Raw genomic sequence first — 22,701 nt, forward strand, 5'->3', positions numbered from 1 at the left:
TGATGAACATCCTATGAAGAGACTGCTTGCCGCTTTGTCAGAGTTTGTTTGGAGAGGAGTGAGGGTAGGTTAATCTTCCACTCATGTTCTGAATGAGTAACTGCACAGGGGCTCATCCTATCTGCATATGATTGGAGCTTGAGAGGCCCTTCAGTTTTTGTGTCAACATTCTGGAGTGGTAATCACCCTGTGCTCTGATGAACTTGGTTAAGTATTGAATAGTTTGTTTATCCTGGTATCTGCTGTGTATGTATTGTCATGAATGATTGTATATATCTGCATTTTAGATACTGAGTCTAGATACTGAGAACACAGCAATAGAAACACAAGGTTAAACTTTTTTCCTAATGGTTATATTTATTAGGCCTCCAAATTATTTATCTTTCGCTGAATTTCCCTTCTAAGAAAGGCAATTCAGTCTTTATTATTTCTGATTCACAATAACTTAATTTTTTTGGTCCATTATTGTATCTTGGTCTTTTTTTTTTTTTTAAAGATTTTATTTATTTGACAGAGAGAGAGACAGTGAGAGCAGGAACACAAGCAGGGGGAGTGGGAGAGGGAGAAGCAGCCTTCCTGCTGAGCAGGGAGCCTGATGTGGGGCTGGATACCAGGACCCTGGGATCATGACCTGAGCTGAAGGCAGACGCTTAATGACTGAGCCACCCAGGTGCCCCTGTATCTTGGTCTTTCATTATTAGACAGTGGTGATATTACAGAAAAAACAATTAGAAGACTGCTTTAATTTTATCCTTGTGGAGCATCAGTGCTAAAAATTATGTTTTGATATATTCAGTACTAGTCTTTTGTTAGACTTCACCAGCTCAAGAAAGCTTCATCTGTTAATAAAATGACTTGCCATCCTGCCTTATGGACTCTGGCTGGGTGAGATTTTTAAGACATGGCCAGCTACATTTTACCCATCTGCTTTAAGCTGGAGTTTTTAGTTTTCAGTTCTTTGTTCTTAAAGTAACTTTTCTTTTTTCTTTTTAACTGTACCTTGGTCTCCTGGCCCTTAGTTCTTTGATTTGTCCGTGATTCCATACTGCTTTTTTTTTTAACTGTGATACAGTCCACTACTGAGTCAGCAAGTTGGCTTTGAGAATCCCAGAAACTTTAATGTGACAATACTATATACTTTCAGGGTTTATAATTGAATTTGGGCTTGGCTGTTTGCTGATTGCTAAAGTAACACACAGTTGTAGGCATTCTTTGTTTTAGAGTTTATGTTTGTTTTACATGATTTGGGAGTTCAAAACAGTTGAGGTGGTTTGTTGGCCTTGGAAAGCTGGGGTCTGGGGGTGTCATATAGAGGTCATTGTGATAAGGAATGCATGAGAGTTCTCAGTTAAGGCCAAAATGAGCATTGGAAGGGAGGGGTGGACCTCTTCTTGAGACTCTTGAGGCTCTATCGAGCTTATATCCTGGAACCCCTCTGTTTCCTCAGTATGGGGGAACTTTCTTTTTTATGTTAAGAAGAATAGGTATTAAATAAATTGTTAAATATTTAGATTATTGCCCTAAAATAGTTGATTTTTGTTTTGGTGTTCCATTAAAATATATATTTTTATATGTAAGCATATGTATATATATGTAAGTATATACACACACATACATATTTTTTCTTTTTTTCTTTTTAGAAAGAGAGCAGAGCAAGCAAGAACACGAGTGTGGGGGGAAGGGTCAGAGGGAGAGGGAGAAGCAGACTCCCCGCTGAGCAGGGAGCCTGATGTGGGGCTCAATCCCAGGACCCTGGGATCATGACCTGAGCTGAAGGCAGGCGCTTAACTGACTGAGCCACCCAGGCACCCCACACATAATATATTTTTTACTCATGTTTAATTATGGTGCATGTAACTTGAATTTTTTCTACTTACTAGATCACGGAACATTTCCATGTTATAGATGTCACAATTTTAATTTATATGCTTACATTTTTTTAAAAAGATTTATTTGAGAGAGAGTATGTGCATATGAGTGAAGGGAGGGGCAGAGGAAGAGAGAGAGAAGCCGACTCCCACTGATCGTGGAGCCTGACGTGGGGCTCGATCTCACAATCCCGAGTCATGACTTGAGCCAAAATCAGGAGTCAGACACTCAAAAATTACTGAGCCACCCAGGCACCCCTGTATGCTTATATATTGCAAAATATTTCATCAAGTCATGCTCCCATAATTTACTTAAATCTTTCAGTGTTAGGTATTTATGTTGCTCCCTGGTTTTCACTTAGGACTTTACATTATCGTAAGGTATTATTGGTATTATTTTTTTGACTAATTATATTTCTAGGGTACATTTCTGAGTGTATTGTGTTAAATGGAATGAATGTTTTTATGGCTTTTTGTATATATTGCTGTATAGCTTTTCAAGAATGTTGTACCAGTTTGTACTTCTAACAGATACAGGGATATACCTGTTGTTCCATAGCTGGACAGAAATACTTAAAAGTTTTTGCTCATTTAGTAGTGTAAAGTGGCATTTGCATTTCTTTGTTCTGTAATGTTGAATTTTACTCTTTCAGTCTCTTTTTGGTGAATTGTTTGTGCATATCCTCTGCTATTTTATGCAATACAGTATTGATGTGAGCTTTGGATAGTAAGGCAAGTATAGCCAGCAAATAAACCGGTGATTATTAAAAAGATAACCAGCACACGTTCAGAGGAAATGTTCAAAGAGGTCTAGATGGTAAGTGATCTTGGAGATAGTGGTTGAAGGGGAACAGATAGATTATTCTCAGATTCAGTTCAGCAAACGTTTATTGGGCATCCATTGTGTATCGTGTGCTGTGTTGTGTCCTCTGAGTGCCTCCAAGTTATCATTGTGGTGTCTACCTGGTTGAAGGAGGAGGCTACGTGAGAATGCTTGAGACTTGACCGGTGGGGACTCTGGCTGCTGAATTCCCTTTGTGACTGCTTGGAGGGCTGAGGGGATTACTGTCTGGAACATCTTTAACTCATTCATGGCATGCCACTGTGCCTTTGCACAGTCTTTGAGAAGCTCTGTTCTGAGGAATACAAAGAGGAATAAGACCTATTTCCTACTGACAAGGAATGAATTATCTAGTAGGGAGATTAGGGGCACCAGAAAAAGAAAGGACTATTAGGAGTTTGGTAGGTGTTATAAAAGAGGTTCAGCCAAGGTGCTTAGTGGTTAAGTAGAGGGTGTGATACTGCCCCCTTGGGGATATCAAGGAACACTTCAACTGAAGAAGTGGTATTTAAATGGCACCATCAGGAAGGTGAGAAGCAATGGAAAGAAGAGGGCATTCTGGAAGGAAGGATAGCTTGAGCAGAGGTGGGGCAGTGGTGTCGGAAATGAGGTGGACATCAGGAAACTGCATGTCCAAACCACTTGGACCCTGGGAGACATAAAGGAACATAGTGGAAGGTGAGGCTGCTGAGAGGTCAGGACTGGGTTTTGGAGGGTCTTAAATGCCAGACCGAGGATGAATAGGATGGATTGGCAGTGAGGAGAAACAGAGAGAGGGGCTTTTTTTTTTTTAAGATTTCATTTATTTGAGAGTGAGTGAGAGAGAGAGAGAATGAGAGGGGGTAGGGTCAGAGGGAGAAGCAGACTCCCCGCTGAGCGGGGAGCCTGAGGCGGGGCTCCATCCTGGGGCATCATGACCCAAGGCAAAAGCAGACGCTTAACCGACTGAGCCACCCAGGCTCGTGAGAGAGGGACTTTAGTTGCAATTCATGGTAATAGTCCAAGGGAGGGATGTTGAGGGCCTGAACTGAACCGATGGCAGTGCATTCAGGAGATATTTTGGAGGTTGAACACAGAGATGTGGTGACGGATTAGGTAGGAGGGGAAGGGAACAGTAAGTTCGATGTCTCAAGTCAGAGGTGGTGGTGAGGTTTTCATGCTTGGGTGGCTGGCAGAATAGGCATCGGGAATAGGGAAGTCAGGAGGGGAGAACAGGTCTTAGGGGTTTGGAATAGAGGAGAGATGAATTTGGTTTTGTTTGTTGAGTCTGGGGAGCGAGTAGAAAGCCGAAATCAGAATTTTAATCTTATAAGAAACAGAGGAGGAAATTTGTGAGGTCTCACACTTAATAAAGCCAAGCACGGATGAAGCTTCTTGATTCCCAATCCAGTGTTCTCTTCCCTGCCTCTCACTGCAAAGTGTTGAAGGTTCTCATCTGGGTTGTTTTCCTCACACCCAGGTGTGCTCAGTTGGGGAATGAGGACTTTATTTTTTTTTTTATTTTTTATTTTTAAAGATTTTATTTATTTATTTGAGAGAGAGAGTGCACAAGAGGGGGGAGCGGGAGAGGGAGAAGCAGACTCCCTGCCGAGCAGGGAGCCCGATGCGGGACTCGATCCTGGGACTCCAGGATCATGACCTGAGCCGAAGGCAGTCGCTCAACCAACTGAGCCACCCAGGCGCCCCGGACTTTATTTTTTAATTAGTAAAATTTTTTTAAAAAGATCTTATGTATTTATCTGAGAGAGTGAGAGAGAGAGCATGAGCATGGAGGCTGGGAGGAGCAGAGGGAGTGAGAGAAGCAGACTCCTGGCTGAGCGCGGAGCCTGAGGCGGGCCTTGATCCCGGGCTCGGGGATCATGACCTGAGCCAAAGGCAGACGCTTCACTGACTGAACCACCCAGGCGCCCCTTAGTTAAAATTTGTTATTATGGAACCTTTCAAAGTTTCCACAGAAAGTGGAAAAAGACTACCTGCTGTACCCATTGTCCGACTTGAGCAGTTGTTTGTGTTGTATCTGTTTCTTCCCTCCCCATCAGTTACTTGAAAGCAAATGGGAAGATGAAGTGTGTTGGTGACCTTAAACTTGGTTCATTGGCAGGCAGGGAGAATTTGAACAGTTCAGTAGGGTATGCTTTGAGCTGTCTGGGTATAGTGTAGAGGGAAGAGAAGTAGGATTAACTTACAGAATCCTGTTCTGCCTCAGACTTTGTGTTTTTGGGCAAATCACTTAAGTCTTTTGAGTCTTAGTTTGTCTGTGAGATGGAGATAAATGATAGCAGCTTTGCAGAATCACTTGAGATAAGATAGGTAAAAAATGCTGTATATACTCTAAACTTTGAGGCTAAACTATGATGCAGATTTTAGTTGTCAGTAATAACAAAAAGGTATAGTACTATTCAACTTTGGGATTCTGTGTTGCTGGCATAAAGTTTATCTTATTCAACAAATTTTTATTTTTCAGCACATACATCAGGAACCTAGGGCTTTAACAGTGAACAAAATGGACAAAATCCCAGCTTCCATGGAGCTCATATTCTAGATTTGGAGCATAATAGTGAGCTAATGCTTTTATGACAGTGGGCCAGACACTGTTCTGAGTACTTTTGTAATTTAACCTATTTAATTCTTGCAAGAGTCTTGGGAGGTGGATACTGTTATTATCCCAATTTTACAGATTTGGAGATCGAGGCAAATTTTTATGTAAATTGTCTCGGGTTGCAATGCCAGGATTGAAATTCAGGCAGATCTGGTTTTAAGCCTGTATGCTCTTAACCCCTATCCCATAGAACATTTAAAAGTCACTCATGGCATACTGGTGTTTGATACAAATAAAAAAGGTAGGCCCAGGGGTGCCTGGGTGACTTCAGTTGGTTAAGCGTCTGACTCTTGATTTCAGTTCAGGTCATGATCTCGCGGTTGTGGGATCGAGCCCTGTGTCGGGCTCCACGCTCAGTGTGGAATATGCTTGGGATTCTCTCTCTCCCTCTCCCTCTGCCCCTCCCCTGCTGGAGCACACGTGTGGGCTTGTGCGCGGGCTTGCTCTCTCAAATACATAAATAAATCTTAAAAAGAAAAAAAGGTAGGTCCACGTTGAAATTATTCCTAAACAAGTAAGTTTTCTTCTTGTAAAAAACAAAAACCAATGAAAAAAATGGCGTTAGTTTTCTGGAGATGGCGCCATAGTAGTAGTCTTTCATAGGAAAATATTTTTCCTCCTAACTTTCCATAGGCTTTATCAATTTTCTTGGTTTCTTTGGATACAAACGACTGCCTCAATGGAAGGAAGTCATTTTTCTGCTGACGTTTGGGCAGAATCCCTTCTTGAATGAACCCCCTTCTTAAAATTCTCTTTTACCTTTTCTTCCACTTCCCCGCCCTTATCCTGGGTGAATTGCCTTCTCTGAGCTCTCCTGCTCTCTGTTCTTCCCTGTTCCCACCACTGTGCTGTCCTTACCAGTCTCATCAGCTGCCCCTGTCCTGGGAGAGTCTCTGCTTTCTGCCTTTGCCTTCTCTTCCTTAGCCTGCCTCTCGCCAACTACTCTGGACTTGGCCTTGTGCTTTGGCTTTTCTAAATTTATTTAGTGGGACTAGTTTTCCGCCATTGGCTCTGGCTCTGGCTCTGTGAGCTCTCAGTTCTTCACCAGTAGGGCATACTGGGAAATGGGCAATAAGGAGTCTTTAAGTTTGCATCTGGATTAGGACATGGGCCTCACTGCTTATAAGGAGGGTATCAAGGCTTCTGTATTTTTTTTTTTTAAGAAATTTTGGTTAAATAGGCATAACATAAAATTACCATTTTAGCCATATAGTTCAGTGGCAGTTAGGTACATTCACGTGGTTATGGGACTGTCCCCACTCTCCGTCTCCAAAACTCTTTCATTGCCCCAACTGAAACTCTGTACCCATTAAACAACAACTCTCCATTTCCCCCTCCCTCAAGCCCCTGGCAACCAGCCTTCTACTTTCTCTATGAATTTGGCTATTCTAGGTCCCTCATGTAAGTACAATCATACATTGTCCTTTTGTGTCTGCCTCTTTTCACTTAGTATAGTGTCTTCAGGGTTCACCTATATTGTAGCTTATGTCATCATTTCCTTCCTTTTTAAGGATAAATACTATGCCATTGTATGTAAGTACCACATTTTTTAATCCATTCATCTTTTTTTTTTTTAAAGATTTTATTTATTTATTTGAGAGAGAGATAGCATGAGCAGGGGGAGAGGGAGAAGCAGGCCCCCCGCTGAGCAGGGAGCCAGACATGGGGCTCAATCCCAGGACCCTGGGATCATGACCTGAGCCGAAGGCAGCCTCTTAACCGTCTGAGCCACCCAGGCGCCCTTCCATTCCTCTGTTAATAGACACCTGGGTTGCTTCCACCTTTTGGCCGATGTGAATAATGCTGCTATAAACAAGGGTATACAAGTATTTGTTTGAGTCCCTGCTTTTAAGTCTTTTGGAAATTAACCCAGAAGTGGAATTGCTAGATCCTGTGGTAATTCTATGTTTAATTTTTTGAAGAATCACCATACTGTTTTCCATAGTAGTAGCACCATTTTATGTCCCACTAGCTATGTATTTCTCCACATCCTCACCAACACTTGTTATTTTCTGGGCTTTTTTTTTTTTTTTGAGAGAGAGAGCACGCACCTACAAAGTGACTGAGAGTGAGAGTGGGCAGGGGGAGAGGGGTAGAAGGAGGGAGAGAATCTCAAGCAGGCTCCACGCCCAGTGCCCAATGTGGAGTCGATCCCACGACCCTGAGATCATTTCCTGACCTGAGCTGAAACCAAGAGTCGGATGCTTAACTGACTGAGCCACCCGGCACCCCTGGATTAGTTTGGGTTTCAAATCACTTTTTTAAGTTAAAGAGAACCATTAGTTTATATTATGAAAATATTTATGCCTATAGGAAAGTAGAAAGACTAGTATAATCAACACTCAGTTGTTAGCATTTGCTGTAATTTTCTTTCTCTCTTTCTCTAAATAGAGTTTTTTTTTCCAGAGCCAGTTGAAAGTTAGTGGCAGACATATTGTATGGTACTTCATTCATACAGGTTTGAATTGTGCAGATCCACTTATACATGGAGTGTTTACAGTACAGTAAATGTATTTTCTGTTCCTTGTGATTCCTTCTTCTTTTTTTTTTTTTAAAGATTTATTTATTTAAGTAATCTCTACACCCAACATGGAGCCTGAGATCAAGAGTTGCATGCTGTACTGAGCCAGCCAGGTGTCCCTCTTGTGATTCTTTTAATAACATTCTCTTTTCTCTAGTTTACTTAATTCTAAGAATACACTGTATAAGATAACATACAAAGTATGCGTTAATTGACTGTTAGCAGTAAGGCTTCTGGTCAACAGTAGGTTATTAGTAGTTAAGTTTTTGGGGTCAGAGTTATAAACAGATTTTTGACTTCATGGGGGTCAGCACCCTAAGGGTCAACTGTATCTCCTAAGTATGAGGACATTTTTCTTCATAAACATAATATCATTATCACACCTAAGAATTCAGTAATACTAATGGTTTTACTATCAAATATCAAGTCTCTATATATGTTTCCCCATTTGTCCCCAAAATGTATTTTATTTCTTTAGGTTATTATGTCTCTTTAGTTTTTTTTTAGATTTTATTTATTTGAGAGAGCGTGCGAGAGTTGGAGGAGGGGCAGAGAGAGAGAGAGGAGAGAGAATCCCAAGGAGAGCTCGGATCCTGTTGCAGGGCTTGATCCCAGGACCCTGAGATCATGACCTGAGCTGTAACCAAGAGTGAGATGCTTAACTGACCAAGCCACCCAGGCGCCCCTGTTTAGTTTTTTTAAAAATTTAGAATACTTACCCCCCCCCCCCGTTTTGTTTTTCATGACAGTGAAGCATGGTACAGTGTTGGTGATATAGTGGTGAGCATAGCTGCCTTCCATGACAGTGAAGCATGTTGCTTGTTGAAAAACGCAGATGGATAAAAAAATCCATAATCCACCACTCAGAGATACCCACTTTATTTTTTATTTTTATTTTTTAAAGATTTAATTTATTTGACAGAGAGAGAGACACAGCGAGAGAAGGAACACAAGCAGGGGGGAATGGGAGAGGGAGAAGCAGGCTCCCCACTGAGCAAGGAGCCCAGTGCGGGGCTTGATCCCAGGACCCTGGGACCATGACCTGAGCCGAAGGCAGATGCTTAATGACTGAGCCACCCAGGCGCCCCTCCACTTTAATTTTTTAAACAAACTTCTAATTTTGGAATAATATTAGATTTACAGAAAAGTTGTAAATGTAGTATAGAGTTCTCATGTACTCTTCACCCAGTTTTCCCCATTGGTTTTTTTATTGTTGTTGTTTTTTAGTTTACACTTGAGCAGAGATTGATGCAGCTTATCTAAAATCAGGGTCAAAATTCACAGTCACCAACCTGTCGCTCCTCTTTTGCAAGTCAAAATTTTCTCAAGAAGTAGTTCCCCCATTGTTAATACCTTACATTTCTATGGTACATTTGTCAAATCTAAGAAACCTTCATTGGAAAATTAGTGTTAAGTAATATCCAGATTTTATTTGGTTTTTCCTAGTTTTTCCACTAAAGCCCTTTTCCTTTTCAAAGACCTATCCAGGATCCATGTTGAATATAGTTTTCATGTTTCTTGGGCTATGACTGTTTTTCAGAGTTTCATTGTTTTTGTGACAATTTTGAAGAGTCCTGGTCAGGTATTTCTCTTTCTTCTTTCCTTCTCTCTCTCCTCCTTCCCTCCTTCCTCCCTTCTTCCCTTCTTCCTTCCTTCTTTCTTTCCTTCCTTCCTTTCGAAGATTTATTTATTTATTTGAAAGAGAGAGTGTGCGTGAGTGAGCCAGGAGAGGGGCAGAGGTAGAGGAAGAGAAAGAATCCCAAGCAGACTCCACGCTGAGCACAGAGCCCTTTGTGGGGCTCCATCTCACGACCCTGAGATCAGGACCCGAGCCAAAGCCAAGAGCCAGACACTTAACTGACTTAGCCACCCAGGCACCCCTGGTTGGGTATTTCATAGAGTGTTCCTCAGTTTGGGTTTGTCTGATGTTTTCCTCATGATTAGACTGGAGTTACAGGTTTTGGGGAAGGAATACTCACTCTTAATATTTTGTTTCATATCTTGGCTTTTTATGTAACATTCAATACATATATGTTTTATAAAGTAGGATTATATATTGTATTATTTTATAATCTACTTTTTTTTTACTTTACCAAAACTTGTTTTTACTTATATATGGGAGTAGGAAACTCTGTACCGAGTTTCAAACGCTGATTTGAAAATACAGTTTTAGAACATAGACTGTTGGTAAATTAAAGACAGCTTTTAAGAAGGATGATGGTAGTGGTGGTGGTAGTACCATTTTGTTTTAATTATGCGGTTGGCTTTTTTTAAAATTGATTTATATTTTATTTAAAAAGCTCAACTGTTTGGGATTATGATGTGTTTACAAGTCTCCACAGATAATCTAAAAGGGAAAATAAAGAAATACAAAGAATAGAAAATGTTTTTTAGTACAAAAATTTTCTTTGCAAGTAGCAACCTTTTCTATTTTTTTTTTTAATGCTTTTTTTTTTTTTTTTTTAAGATTTTATTTATTTGACAGAGAGAGAGAGATAGCGAGAGCAGGAGCACAAGCAGGGGAGTGGGAGAGGGAGAAGCAGGCTTCCCGCCGAGCAGGGAGCCCGATGTGGGACTCGATCCCAGGACCCTGGGATCATGACCTGAGCCGAAGGCAGACGCTTAACGACTGAGCCACCCAGGCACCCAAGTAGCAACCTTTTCTAGAAAGTCTTTTAATTTGATTGCTTCATAAATGTGGGTTTTTAAATATATATATTTTTATTGATTAGTAGGCATGTTAGATGATTTGAGAGGAGACTCAAACTTTTCAAGAAATAATTTGGAATTATTGAAAGAAGGCTGTTTCCAGCATTGCTGGCAATTCTAAAATATGGGTCAGGAAAAGTCAGACTAATAGATGGAAAAAAACCCCTCAAGTTTAGCTGTTGATACAACTTTTAAAATTTAGTTTTTCTTGTTTTTATCATTTTAGTTACTAAGACAGATGGTGGAAGGTCCATTAGGATATTTCTTTTATGTACTTAAAACATTTTACTTTGCTATTGAATTTCATGCATTCTGCAATTTTTCATAAAGATTTTCATAATTTTCATAAAGAGAATTTACCTCTTTATGAAAGAGATTATTCAAAATGGAATATGAGTGATTTTAGTTTCTAGTTTTCTTCTCAGTGGGCTTAGTCGCTCATCTAATGCTTCTTGCATGCTCAGAGATTTTATAAGAGTTTTAGAGAAAAATGCAAGTCTGGGTAAATATTAAATACAGTACAGTGAATAAAAGTTTCTTTACTTTGCAGAATATTTTGCCTATGTATCCCATAGAACCATGACAGATTCCAGTTTTGGATAAAAGCAGATAAATTTAAAGATAACACAATATTCCTCTTTATGACTTGGAATTCTAATGAGTACTGAATTTTGTACAGGACAGTTCTTGGAATGCTTGGCATTCAGGTTATTTTAGGCCATCTCTTTGGGAAATTCAATTAAAGTATTTACTGAATGGCTTTAGTGAATTGAATTGTTGTCTTGGGGATATAAATGATATAAAATATGACCCCTATTTATAAGATGGTTGTGTGGGCAGATAAAACATCTTATATATTTAATTCAAAATAATAAATGATTAAGAGGCCAAATCATTCTATAGGAAGTAGTGCTGGTTTGGGAGGGAGAACATTTTAGGAAAGTTAAGTCTGGGAGCATTCATTTAAAGCTGAGTAGGAGTTAGGTTCAGAGACAGGAGGGAAAGGACATTCAGGCAGTGGGAAGGACATTGTCAGAGACTCAGAAGCCTGACTGTCCTTTGGGAGTGGTGGGAAAGTTAGGCTGTAGCCAGGCTATGGGTGGCCTGGACATCTGGTAATGAGCCTGGACATTATTTTATAGGCATTTCAGAGCCACCGTGCCACCTCTGGAGTAATGGTTCTTAACTTTTTGTGTCCCTGAGGAAGCATGACACCCTTCTAGTGGCGTCACTGTCCCCCCACAGCTGTGCTGCTGAGTCTGGAGAATGGGGCATGCTCTGATATGCTTTCCTTAATCCACTGGGCTAGGTCATATGGGTTATTTTAATAATGTATCAATCTGGCTTTTCTTCTTTTGTCACAATACATTTACTTTCCAGAAGAGTCTTGTTTTCAGAATAATAGAGTTTCCACAGGGAAAATAACAATGCATGAGGCAGATTAAAGGCAAATTACTGACTTTGTACAAAAAGTGAATCTCTTAATTTTTTCCTAGAAATTCTTCCTTTAAATTTTTGTTTTGTTAGTCATGTAAAGAAACTTATGTATTTTATTGTATGTGTCTTTTAAGTTTTCCTATGGTTTTATTGTTTATGTAACTTAATAATTAAGGACAGCTTGGAGTCTAATCAAGACCCGATTATGGCTGTTAGTGAGTGGATAGTTCTAATGTCCAGCAAAACTCATCATCAGTCTTCGCAAATCTTGACAAATGCCGTCCAATTCATTCCACCCAAGTTAATTATGAGGAAGATAGTTTTTTTGTTTCTGATGGAAACAAATGTATAAGACAGTATAGAAATCATCTTCAATTTAGATTGAGGAAATTTTATTTACTACCATTGGCTCCTGCTGTTTGGTCACAGTTTATTTTTTCTTTGAAGTCTGTCTGTAGTCAAATAAGCTTTAGCTCTTTTGGAATGAAGGAGGAACATAACTACATTAACAAGAAAAGTTAATTTAGGGAAGATAACTGATTTTTTTCTTTTTTTTTTTTTTTTTTAACAATAAAATACCTTTCATGACTTGATTTCATGGTGGTCTTTCTTATACTGTTATAGAAAGGAGTCCACAGTGGGAAAAGAATGATGCTTTTAAAAATCACCTTCCTTTTTATCATCTGTTACTGAAGATGTCTTAGTCCAGGCCTGTCTACCTACCACCTTTGTGGTGCACTGTTGATTGCATTTTTCTTCCAATATTTACTTTTGGTCCTGAACAGATTACTTAGCGATGATGGAATTCTTCAGAAGTATCCTATATTTTGTGCCAAGTGAACTCAATGGTTGCTCTATTTGGAGATATTCTTTCTGAGCCTCCATTCTTGCCTCTAAAACGTACATGCATGGAAAGGGAAATGTGTAGAAGTTTTCCATTTATTAACAACACTTACACTTCTGTATCTATTTCCAGTTTTTAAAAAACATGTTAATTGTGACATTGCGATTCATATTTTAAAAGTAATTTTAAAATTTTACTTTGAAATTATCATACTGTAAAAGTGGCTTTTTCTGGTAATAAAAATTTTTCAATTTAATACATGTATAGTTTTTGCAGACATCCCCACAGTCAGGATACACACTGTCGTCATCCCAGAAAACTCCCTCATGCGCTCCTTGTGTAGTTACCCATCCCCATTCCATCACCCCTGCAACCACTGACCTTTTTCCATCCCTATAGTTTTGGCTTTTTGAGAATATAATACAAATGGAATCATACCCTGTTAAGCTTTTGAGACTGGGCTCTTTTATTCTTTCAGATTCATCTAAGGTATTACATATATTGCAAATTTATTCTTTTTTTATTGCTGAGTAGTTTTCCATTGTCACTTATTAAAGGATATTTGGATTGTTTCCAGTTTTTAGCAGTTATGAGTAGAGCTGCTGTAAACATCTGTGTATAGATTTTTGTGTGAACATACGTTTTCATTTCTCCAGGGTAGCTGTCTGTGGGGAGAGGGGATTGCTGGGTCATACAGTGAGTATATGTTTAACTTTTTAAGAAACTGTCAACCCTTTTTCTGGAGGGGTTGTACCATTTTATTTTATTTTATTTTTTTAAGGATTTTATTTATTTATTTGAGCGAGAATGAGAGAGAGAATACGAGAGGGGGGAGGGTCAGAGGGAGAAGCAGACTCCCTGCTGAGCAGGGAGCCCGATGCGGGACTCGATCCCGGGACTCCAGGATCATGACCTGAGCCGAAGGCAGTCGCCTAACCAACTGAGCCACCCAGGTGCCCCGGGTTGTACCATTTTATATTCCCACTAGCAGTGTATGAGAGTTCTGGTTATTCCACATCACTGATATCATCAATCTTTGTAATGTAGCCATTCTGATAGGTATGTAGTATGTCTGATCATGGTTTTAATTTGCCTTTCTCTGATGACTAAAGCCATTGAACATCTTTTCATGTGCTAATTTGCCATCATCCTATCTTCTTTGTGGAGTGTGTGTGGAAATCTTTTATCCAGCTTTTAATTTGGTTATTTTCTTACTATTGAGTTTTGAGAGTTCTTTCTATGTCTGGATACAAACCCTTTTTCAGATATGTGATTGCAAATAATTTTCTCTTAGTCTTTAGCTTTCTCTTCATTCCTTTACCGGTGTTTTTCAGAGAGCAAAAATGTTTAATTTTGATTACGTCTAATTTATCATTTTTTTTCCTTTTTTTGAATTGTACGAAGATGGATAGATTTTTTAAAAAAAGTTATTTGACAGAGAAAGAGACAGCGAGAGAGGGAACACAGCACGGGGAGTGGGAGAGGGCAAAGCTGGCTTCCCGCCGAGCAGGGAGCCCCATGCAGGGCTCGATCCCAGCACCCTGGGATCATGAACCGAAGGCAGACGCTTAACGACTGAGCCACCCAGGTGCCCCAAGATGGATAGATTTTATGTATGTATGTATGTATGTATGTATGTATGTTATATAAATTAACCCATTTATTATAGGCTAGCAATGTTTCAAATGGTGAAGCTTCTACTGGTCTTTCAACTCCTTCAGTCTTCTGATGGCAGACTTTACTGTGACAGCAGAAGTGGTGTTGTAGGTCCAGGCGCCACCAGTGACAGTTTTCATGCAGGAGCCACAATGCCAGATCCCCACAGCTCGTCTTTTCATCTTGGTTTTGCCACAGAAGGAGCAAATGTACCTGGCATGCTGGCTTATTTCAATCTTCTTCCCCATTTTCCTGAGGGAGGCACCATAACGGGTCCCGTATTTACCCACGATTCCGACCTTCTTGGTGTGTTTAGCCATGTCGCCGCAAATTAGGTCTGAGCCCAGAGAGCAAGATAGATAGATTTTAAAACCAGTTTCTTTCCTATAAAAACAATAAGGGGCGCCTGGGTGGCATTTGTTAAGCATCTGCCTTCGGCTCAGGTCATGGTCCCAGAGTCCTGGGATCGAGCCCCACATTGGGTTCCCTGCTCCGCGGGAAGCCTGCTTCTCCCTCTCCCACTCCCCCTGCTTGTGTTCCCTCTCTCGTTGTGTCTCTCTCTGTCAAATAAATAAATAAAATCTTTAAAAAAAAAAAAAAAAGCAGTGAAAACTAACTTAGTGATAGGAATGTTCTCATAAAGTTGACTTTTGTGGAAGGTGCAAATGTTATCATTTTATGGAAAGGTGGTGCTAATTAAAATACTCCTTAGTCTTGGGGACTCCTAGGACTTTTGCTTAACCAAAAAAGATGATTGGCTTAGATTTGGGAGGATTTTCCCACTTTTAAATGGTAATCTCTAACATGGTTAACACACGGATACTTCTATAATGCAGAATTATGTAGGAAATCAGTCATTAAGACTGTTTTAGAATTAAAATGGTGATACTTAGATTCACATTTGATGCTTTTGGAAGTGCCTGGGTTTGAGTTTCTACTCTTGGAACAGCACTGGAACCTCGATTGTGGGTTCAGAGTCAGTGTCATGGCTAAAAGCCTGAACTGGGTCATACTGTCTGGATTTGAATCCTGCCTCTGTTGTTTACAGTATAGCTGTGGGTAAGTAACTTTTCTGTGCTTCAGTTTCCTTCTCTGTAAATGGGATTGGAAAAAATAATATCCACCATATAAGGTCATTATGGGGATTAAATTAGATTACATAGAGTATTTTCAACAACATCCAGCACAAAATAAGCATTCAGTAAATGGTTCTTATTACTGCTGAAATAGCTTTATGGTGAAGTCGTTTAAACAAATGTTTTAGAATTATATTTTCTTTTCTTTTTTTTTTTTTTTTTTTTAAAGATTTTATTTATTTATTTGACAGAGAGAGACACAGCGAGAGAGGGAACACAAGCAGGGGGAGTGGGAGAGGGAGAAGCAGGCTTCCCGCGGAGCAGGGAGCCCGATGCGGGGCTCGATCCCAGGACCCCGGGATCATGACCTGAGCCGAAGGCAGACGCTTAACGACTGAGCCACCCAGGCGCCCCTAGAATTATATTTTCAATAGGCATTATAACCAAATACCACACTTTTTTCCCTCTCTACACTTCCTGTTATTAGTAATCAGTAATTGTGGCCAGTGTTATTAGCAATTGTGTGTAGATACTGTTTTATGAGACAGTCACCAGCCCCTTCTGTTTTTCACTTCCTGTGAGGTACAAATTAGATGTACGTATATATCAATTAGTTCCAACTGCCTGAAACGTCAACCTGAACTGTCTTAAACTAGAAAGAAATTTCTTGGCTCATGTAACTGCAAGGTCCAGGCATAGCTAGCTGGAGTCAGAGCTCAAGTAGTGACGTCAGGACTCAGTTTCTCCCCATGAATCAACTCTGCCTTTTCCTGTATAGACTTCAGTTGTAGGCACTATATGTTAGAAAAATGGCCGCAGCATATTCAACCCCTGGAGTCTCTCAGATTTTAGAGTTAGCAGGAAAGAACACCTCTTTCCCAGAAGCCTCAGCAGAAGTCTCATGTTTCATTGGCTCTTATGGGGTCACATGTCTCACCCTGAGCCAATCATTGTGTTCTGGGCTGTGAGACTTGGATTGGCCGGTTGTGCCACGGCAGCCTCGTTTGCCGTGGTGCAGTCTGCTCCTCAGGAACCACATGGACTGAGAGTAGGGGAGAGGTGAATTCTCAAAGGGGAAGTATGGGCTTTTATTACCGGGAAGAGGAATGGATACTGGGTGGCCAAACAACTAATGATATTAGTCTCTTCTGTAGGTCAGCAGCAGATTGCAGGAGTTCATGGATTTGGATTGGAATCCTGGTTTCTGATTCCTGCTTTCTTGCCTGTGAAGTTACACACTCCAAAGCCCATGTTCCCCACAGGGGTCGGAGTTTGTAGAAAGTTACAGTGTTTTATGTTCTTTTTATGCAAGTTGAATGTTTTTAACAGGAAGAGAAAGAATCAAGGCTGATAGAGGGTACATCTCACAATAGGCGGATATGGTGCTTCTTCCTATATTGATGTGATTCATGTGACTCATCTCCTTTCCCTGGACCTCCCTGTCCCATGGGAGAGACTCTTCTAGACCCAGCTTGGTCAGTGTCTGCCCTTGGATCCGGCTGTTCTGGCCAGGCAGCGGGATCATATGCTATCGATATGGCTGTATCTGTGTCCTAGTCCAGAGTGTCTGTCAGCCCCACAGTGAGGTGTATCTGGGTGCTGGCCTCTTCTAGGAGAGGTAGTTCTAGATCTCTTACTCTGTTTTCTGTAGTCCATTTTAGCATGGCTTGCGGCATCATCTCACTTGACTGGCAGGTTTTATTTTACCTGTGAGAAAGCACTTTAGTTTCTTCAGGAGTATGTGTAGCAAGGTCCTGCGGTTTTCTGAAAAACCAGAGAAAACAGTTGAATAAGACCTGTTTCGTACTGTGATCCACACTACAGCAAAGTACCCCTAGTGAGGTTCAGGTAGGACTTAGGTAGAAACTAATTTTCGGGACCTGATTAACAAAGGTAATTGTGGTAGAAACTTTCACGTCCTCTTCTGAGGTAGGCTCTTGAACCTAATGAATCAGATGTTAACTCTTCAGTCATTTACCCGCAAAGCTCCTGACGTTAATAGTTCTGCCTCTCATCTCTACTTATATGTTGTTATTGAGATTTTCCTGGTGAATATGTTTGGTGGCTAATGTTGACAAGAGTCTTGTGATCTCCCTTTATAGCCACTTTTAGGGGTTTTCTCGTCTAGATCAGTGACAAATGTACTTACTTCTCCAAAGGCTGTTCTTCCATAATCATTATCAGTTTATTGAGGTGGATAAAATAGATGAAAATAATTCCTCTGTTAAGTAAGTAAAGTAGTTATGTAGAGTGCTGTTTTGTTTTCTATAATTACATTACTGTATGTTGAGATCAGTGCAGTGATTCTACTTTATATAAATTGAAAATTTGGAATTTTAGGGAAAAACAATAGCTAACACTTAACTGAGCACTTATTGTGTGCCAGGCATTCTTATAAGTGTTCTACACATACTATTTTCCCTAAGCCTGCATTAATCATAGGAGGTAGGCATTAGTTGTCTTGCCATTTTAGAAGTAAGTCGAGATACAGGAGGTTAAGTCACTTGCCCTGGCCATGCAGCTGGCGAGTGTCTGAGTGACAGGGCTGATGGTGAGTGAGGGGGTTGGTGAATGCAGGGGGCTGGTGAGTTTTGAATGCAAGTTCTCTGGCTCTGAGCCTATGTTTGGATCACTGTGCTGCATTCTGTCCCTAAGAAAGATTGTAGGTTGTGCATTCTTGGTTTTTCTTTTCTTTTTACCTCTTGTAATATTTTCTACATGTGGGCTCAGAGTTTTATAGGAAAGATTTGCTCATTCTGGGGTGTTTGGTATCCGTGGGTTTATCTATCTATTGTTGCTGTTACCTGCCAAGCAAATACTGTATGCTTGTTTGTATCAGTAATTCTCAATCAGGAATGATTTTACCCCCCAGGGGACCTTTGCTTATGTCCGCAGCCCCTTTTAGTTGTCACAGGTTGGGAGATACTACTGGCATCTAGTGGGTAGAGGCCAGAGATGCTCTTACACATCTTACAAAGCACAGGACAGCCTCCCAAAACTAAGAAGTATCTGGCCCGTAGTGTCAGGAGCATCAGCGGAGGCCTGTGTAATAAGTTAGTGATTATCTTATAATGCCATTCTTATGTCTAAGGGGCAGAGTCACAGTAGTAATATAGAAGTTGTCATTTTTGATTTTTGTTTGGTAATTGATTTCATCCACATTGATGCATGTTTGTCTAAGGGGCATGAATACCAACTACACCTAACATATTTAAGCTTCGCTAAGTCAAACTGGGGCTTGTGGCCCATTGAAGGAGGGCTGAGGAAGTTGAAAGGGACGCCATGTAGAGACTGAGGACACAGTACTCTAGATATTTGTTGTATTATTTATTTATTTAAAGATTTAATTAATTATTTTAAAGTGAGATATTTTAAGATTTTATTTATTCATTTGAGAGAGGGAGAGACAGAGAGAGCACAAGCAAGGGGAGAGGCAGAGGGAGAGGGAGAAGCAGGCTCCCTGCTGAGCAGAGAGCCCGATGTCGGCCCCGATCGCTGGACCTGGAGATCATGGCGTGAGCCGAAGGCATGTGCTTAACCATCTGCGCCACCCAGGTGCCCCTATTTATTTATTTTAGAGAGAGAGAGAGAGAGTGGGAGAAGGAGAGAGGGAATCCTCAAGCACATTCCCTGCTGAGTGTGGAGCCGGACGTGGGGCTTGATCTCATGATGCTGAGATCACGACCTGATCTGAAATCAAGAGTTGGACACTCGGGGGCGCCTGGGTGGCTCAGTCGTTAAACGTCTGCCTTCGGCTCAGGTCATGGTCCCTGCTCCGAGGGAAGCCTGCTTCTCCCTCTCCCACTCCCCTTGCTTGTGTTCCCTCTTTCACTATCTCTCTCTGTCAAATAAATAAATAAAATCTTTAAAAAAAAAAAAAAAAGAGTTGGACGCTCAACCGACAGAGCCACCCAGGCGCCCCTATTTGTTGGATTATCTTGTGAATAACAGATTTTTTTTTATTGTTTTTGTTTTTGTGGTTCTTTTTAAAAGTTAATTTGCTAAATGTAAACATTTAAAATATCCTGTAATTTTAAAACCGCGTTTTGGTATTCTTTTAATTAAAAATTTCAAACTGAGAAAAGTAGAGAATATTATACCCATGTGCATACCAGCCAGTTTAACAAATGCTGACAGAGGCTGAAGTCCTTTTTGACTCTTTCTTGGTCCATTCCTTAGAAATTTCTACATTTTTTGACATACAAGTATCACAAAGTTGAAGGGGCCCGGACCTCTGCTGATGTCTGTCCTTTTGCCTCACCCCCCGCCACTGTGTTTTGGGGGCCCATCCGCAGGTGTCTGCCTTTGGCTTTTGCTGCGGTGCAGAGGCAGCAGGTGGCTGAAGAACAGCTGGGCGAGCGTGGGGCCAGGTTGTCATCAAAGCTGGAGAGGCCAGGCAGGAGTGTCCGTGTGGGCTGGAGAGAGCCAAGAGGGACAGAGAAGTACCTGGGGCCAGTGGGTAAGGTGGAAAGTAGGGAAGAGCGGGAGAGCGAGTAAGGTGGGAGCAGGCAAGAAAAGCAATCTGCACGCTTGACGGAGCTGGTGACTAGAAGTCAGCAAGAGTGATCCTCTGAAGTAGTATTGTGATCATCAGGTCAAAGGATTTTAGGTCTTCTCCGTGTAGGTTTTGTGCTCTTGCTGTGTGAGTGATCCAGCTAGGCAGAGGCTGTGCTTGAATTCTCAGTATCTCTTCCTTGGACCACCGTAGTGGTCTCTTATCAATGGCAATGCCTGCCTCTCAGCAGTTCTTCACAGGACTTCTATACAAGAGAGTCGTTCCTTATTTAGTTACTTTTATTTTTATTTTTAAAGATTTATTTATTTGGGGAGGGGCAGAGAGAGAGAGGGAGAGAGAACCTTGAGCAGTCTGTGCACTGTGCGTGGAGCCTGACGCGGGGCTTGATCTCACAACCCTGAGATCACAACCTGAGTCGAAACCAAGAGTTGGACGCTTAACCGACTGTGCCACCCAGATGCCCCAGATTCTTTTCCTTATTTAAAAATCTATCATGCCCCATCACCTGTGGAAGAAAGCTCTCACTTCTTGTGGCATGTGAGGTCATTCGTCTCTCCTGCTCCTCTTTTCCGTGACACAGCTGGAGTTCAAGTCACATAGTTTCTCCTCTCGTCATTTCACTTGAACTCCTCTCTCTGAAAAGCCCACATATGCTCTCCCTATCATCTCTGCGTGGTGAACTTCTGTTCACCTTTTGAGGCCAGCTCATGCCTTTTGGCAGATGGAATAAGTCTTTCTTGTAATTGTTCATTTGTGCTTGGCTGCTCTTGCTAGAATCGGAGTTTCTTGAAAGCAGTGATGCCATGTTCCATCTTTGATTTCAGTGCTGCTAGCACAGGGCTTGGCCTCGGGAAATCTTTGTTGAATTGAATTAATAGGCAGTTCAAAGTTGGATTTTAGCCATTTTTTTTATGTTGGTGGGAAAAATCCTGCATGGTATAGATTTCGATTCTCTGCAGTCACAGTCACAGAATTGTAAGACTGAACTTGGGAGGTTTGGATATGAAACATTTCTGTACTGTCTGGTTTAAAAAAAAAAAAAGAAGCCTTCCTGGTTTGTTGCACCCTGCAATATTCAAAGTCATGTTTCATGTATACATTTGATGTGTTGTTTGTATGATACTGACTTACGGTTGACATTTTGCTTGGATCTTAGTAAAGATTTCACAAAATATAAAAGAGAAGTGTAGATTTTGTGGCGTCAGTAGCCGCTGCTCAGCTGCAGCTTGGTCAGAAGGCTGATTGAGAGTAACTATTCAGGTAGATAATGAAACCAGCTGAGGTAGGAAGGAGGCTAGAATTTAGTAAGATTTTAAAACTTTCTCTGACTTGTTCTTTCTTCCTGCCTTTAGGATTTTTGTCCCTGAGTCATGGAAGACAGAAGAGCTGAGAAGTCATGTGAACAAGCGTGTGAATCACTTAAGAGGCAGGACTATGAAATGACCCTCAAGCACTGCACAGAGGCCCTCCTTTCTCTTGGCCAGTACTCCATGGCCGACTTCACAGGGCCATGTCCACTGGAGATAGAAAGCATCAAAATTGAGAGTCTTCTTTACAGAATTGCCTCATTTTTGCAGCTGGTGAGTAAACACTGTTGATAAGCCAATGCCGAACCATGTAAAAGGGACTTTTTCATTGAGTGGGGACAGTTGTTGGTCATAATCACCTAATTGTGGGCTGAGGAGATGAGCGACCTGGCTAGTGATTGCTGAATATGTTTAATTGCAACAACTGTTTTTAAGCCTTTAAATTGCACTAATGTATAACATTTTGGGTTATTCACTCATTCACCAGATACTTATTGAGTGTATACTATGTGCTGGACACTGGTCTAGGTACTTGGTATACATTGGTGAAAAAGAAGATCCTTCATGGTATTTTTTCTATTAGGGGGACAGACAGTAAACAATAGATATTATATATAGGTAGACACTTTAGATTGTTAGAAGGTAGCAGTCTGCATGAAAAAAAGCCGGACAGGGCAAGGGAGATTGGGGATACTAGGGTTAGGGTTGCAGTTGCAGTTTTAAATTGAGTGGTCAAGGTTGGCTTCACTGATCAGGTGATATGAAAGAGGTAAGGGAGTGAGCCATGTCAAGATCTGGAGGAAGAGCATTACAGGCAGAGGAAACAGTCAGTGCAAAGACCCTGAGGCAGAAGGCTGCCTGGCATGTTTGAGAGATAGCTAGATGGCCCCTGTGCTGGAGAAAAGTATGTGACAAGGAGTGGGTAACAGAACTAGATCCTGTGGGGTCCTCCAGGTCCCTGTAAGGACCTGTTTTTCTTCTACTTAAGATCGGGAGCTCTTGTGGGTTTTTTAAATTTAAATTTTAATTTTTTTTTTAGGTTTTATTTATTTGTCAGAGAGAGAGAGAGAGGAGCACAAGCAGGGGGAGCGGCAGGCAGAAGGAGAAGCAGGCTCCTCGCTGAGCAAGGAGTCTGATACGGGACTCGATCCCAGGGCCCTGGGGTCATGACCTGAGCTGAAGGCAGATGCTTAACTGACTGAGCCATCCAGGCGTCCCTCTTGTGGGGTTTTGAGCAGAGGGGTGGTATGATCTGATTTGGCAGGAATTCTTTGGCTTTTTTGTTGAGAATAGGCTATAGAAGGGTAAGTGTAGAGGCAGGGGGACT

The 22,701-nt window shown here is 41.1% G+C and overlaps 1 protein-coding gene and 1 pseudogene across 4 annotated transcripts in view; one reads left to right on the forward strand and one right to left on the reverse strand.

Moving 5' to 3' along the window:
• The window catches only part of HELZ (helicase with zinc finger), a 160,346-nt gene that overhangs the window by 6,611 nt on the left and 131,034 nt on the right, over positions 1 to 22,701 (forward strand). For 3 of the 4 annotated variants that reach the window (XM_078065954.1, XM_078065957.1, XM_078065956.1), the window contains one exon: positions 21,420 to 21,647. In XM_078065954.1, the coding sequence (XP_077922080.1) occupies positions 21,438 to 21,647 (210 nt within the window). In that variant the 5' untranslated portion in view covers positions 21,420 to 21,437. Of the gene's footprint in view, positions 1 to 13,475; positions 13,516 to 21,419; positions 21,648 to 22,701 lie in introns of all 4 variants that reach the window. The other variant, XM_078065955.1, reaches the window with a different exon arrangement.
• Positions 14,460 to 14,825, reverse strand: LOC118550807 (large ribosomal subunit protein eL43 pseudogene; annotated as a pseudogene).

This window comes from Halichoerus grypus, chromosome 2, assembly GCF_964656455.1.
Source record: "Halichoerus grypus chromosome 2, mHalGry1.hap1.1, whole genome shotgun sequence".
Taxonomy (NCBI): domain Eukaryota; kingdom Metazoa; phylum Chordata; class Mammalia; order Carnivora; family Phocidae; genus Halichoerus; species Halichoerus grypus.